Genomic DNA, 2,413 nt, shown 5'->3' with positions numbered 1-2,413 from the left:
TATTAGACAAGGACCTTCACCTCACGCATCTTCTCCTCTTCTTCTCTTGATCGTTCTTCTCCTCTTGCTATTTACTCCTCTCACCACTTATCTGTAATACTCTTCCTTTTTCAACTTTCACTTCCTCATAATTTTATGTGAACCAACAAATAAAGGCCACATGTTTAATTAAAATTCAATTAAATGGCATAATTGTTCCATTAACGGCGAGATAGTTTGGAGCTTGAAAATGTCGTTAGGGGCAAATTTGATGTGAAAGAATTGACATTTTTTTACCCTTTTTCGTAAACTACATATTCAATCTTTGACTTTGGTACTGATCTACAGGTCCATCAACCTTTTTATCCTAGTTGATTCAAGCACATATCCTTGAGCATCATTCCATATCAAGCAATCTAACAGGAATGCGAAATAGAGAAACAGTAAAACGATCTTACTTACACACTCACTCACTAAACTAATCTCCGATCATTACAATTAGAGGTAGAAAAGATAGACAATTATACAGACATGTAAATTCAGATTAAAAGCTTTAAACTCACCTATAAACCAAAGGCTCCACAACACATACATACATTATTAGACTAGGACTTTCAAAAAACACTAGGTAGGAGTAATAATATGTTTAACCAGAGATAGCAATAGCCTTCACTTCAGGTTTCTTCTCTTCTTCTTTCGGAACAGTCACAGTAAGCACTCCATTCTCCATTGCTGCCTTAATTTCTCCCATTTTAACATTCTCAGGCAACCTGAATCTTCTTAGAAACTTGCCACTACTCCTTTCCATACGGTGCCATTGATCGTTCTTCTCTTCTTGTTCTCTGCTTCTCTCACCACTTATCTGTAATATTCTTCCTTCTTCTACTTCCTCTTTCTTTATCCTAGAACATCCACTTTTAATACATGGGCTTCTGGGGTTTCTTTCCAATCGATTCTTGCATTTGCAAAAGCAAACGTTTCACTAGCAGAGGAAATTGGGTCGAATATGTCGAGTGAAAATGGGCCAAAGATGTTGCTCCTATGGCCACCGAATAAGCTTGGAATTGAAGACATTTTTTTCCTGTTTAATTGAAGAAAACAGAGGATGTATTAGACTTTCGATTGTAGTGTTTGATTTGTCTGATAACTTCTTGTTGCTTATGATGAAGATGATGATGAAAGAGGGAAGTTAGGCTCTTTGACAAAGATGGCAACCCAAGAGTATCGATCTTGGAAAAAGGGATTTGATTGGTCCTATTTTCAAGAATAAGATTGGGCTTCAATTGATGGTGTTGGAGAGATCTTCTAGTCTTGATTTTCAGCAATCTTTAACGACTCTTTTCCTCCTTTGGATTGGTTGATTGAACTCTTTGAAACTTGTTTTCTTTGACAACCTTCAAGTCTCCGTAAATCTTGCTTCGTAATAAGCGCTCAGATCTTCTTCCTTATTGCTTTCTTGACTTTTATTAATTGTCCCTTTTTTTCTTTATTTCGTTTCACCTTTGTTGCTGAAAGATTTCTTGATGTATGTAAGTCCTTTGCTGGCAGATCTTCATTGATTTCGGCTTGACTTACTTCATAAATGAGTAAATCAACTTTCCATATGTGACTTCCTTCTTTAATGCTTTGATTCTGCATTCTTTATCCTTTGTAGCTTTTCATAAAGGTTTGCCTGAACAATTATTAATCATCGTTTAAACCTTAACCGTAAGAATATCTTCATTTTTATGATGACAATTTAAGAGTCACAATTGTAGTCAACTTCCCTGAATTTTAGTCGACTATCATCAATATTGAAGTTTTCATTAATTTAATCAATGACTTGAAGTTTGGCGTACCTTTATAGTTAACAAAGCTTTTAAGGCCCCCTTTGACATCAGCAAAAGAGAAAAAGTATATATATTTTCCATATAAAAAGGATTTAAAAAATCACATTTAATTAATTAAAAATCAAATGTGCTTATTTTTATATCACAGGGACCAAAATAGAAAAGGGCAAAAAAATCCATTGAGATATTGACAATAGAGAAAAAATACCTTTCATTTAGTATTTGGTCAAAAAATGACCATGAACTATTAGAAATCAGACTTGTCATTAGTAAACTGAGCCAATATTCTCCTATTCCGTTAATGGACCTCAAAGTTTTAGTATTTTCTTTTTTCATAGGACGGATGTACAATTTTGTTATTGAACTTCCTTCATCATAGCATATATGTGTTACCTCTTTATAAAGTAGATAAAAAATTATTGAAAATGCTAATCCAAAAACTAATGAAAATGTGTCACATGTACAAATCACATATTTAAGTCTATCAAAAATCACCATGTCAACTTCAATCTGATAGTTAGGAAGGATTTGCCCTTATCATAACTTTTCTAGTATGCAACTATATAGTGTGGTTCTCATAATTCAAAAAAGGTACCGAAATTTAA

General features: G+C 33.6%; 1 protein-coding gene across 1 annotated transcript; it reads right to left on the bottom strand.

Annotated features, from left to right (window-relative positions):
* Positions 1 to 624: 624 nt before the first annotated feature.
* LOC132058465 (class I heat shock protein-like) lies at positions 625 to 1,056 on the bottom strand. The gene is given in 2 exon segments (XM_059450957.1): positions 625 to 879; positions 882 to 1,056. Coding segments are annotated over 2 exon segments (426 nt in total). The 5' UTR covers positions 1,054 to 1,056; the 3' UTR covers position 625.
* Positions 1,057 to 2,413: the final 1,357 nt, after the last annotated feature.

Source organism: Lycium ferocissimum, chromosome 5, assembly GCF_029784015.1.
Source record: "Lycium ferocissimum isolate CSIRO_LF1 chromosome 5, AGI_CSIRO_Lferr_CH_V1, whole genome shotgun sequence".
Lineage (NCBI taxonomy): Eukaryota > Viridiplantae > Streptophyta > Magnoliopsida > Solanales > Solanaceae > Lycium > Lycium ferocissimum.
This window is presented reverse-complemented; position numbering and strand designations above follow the sequence as displayed.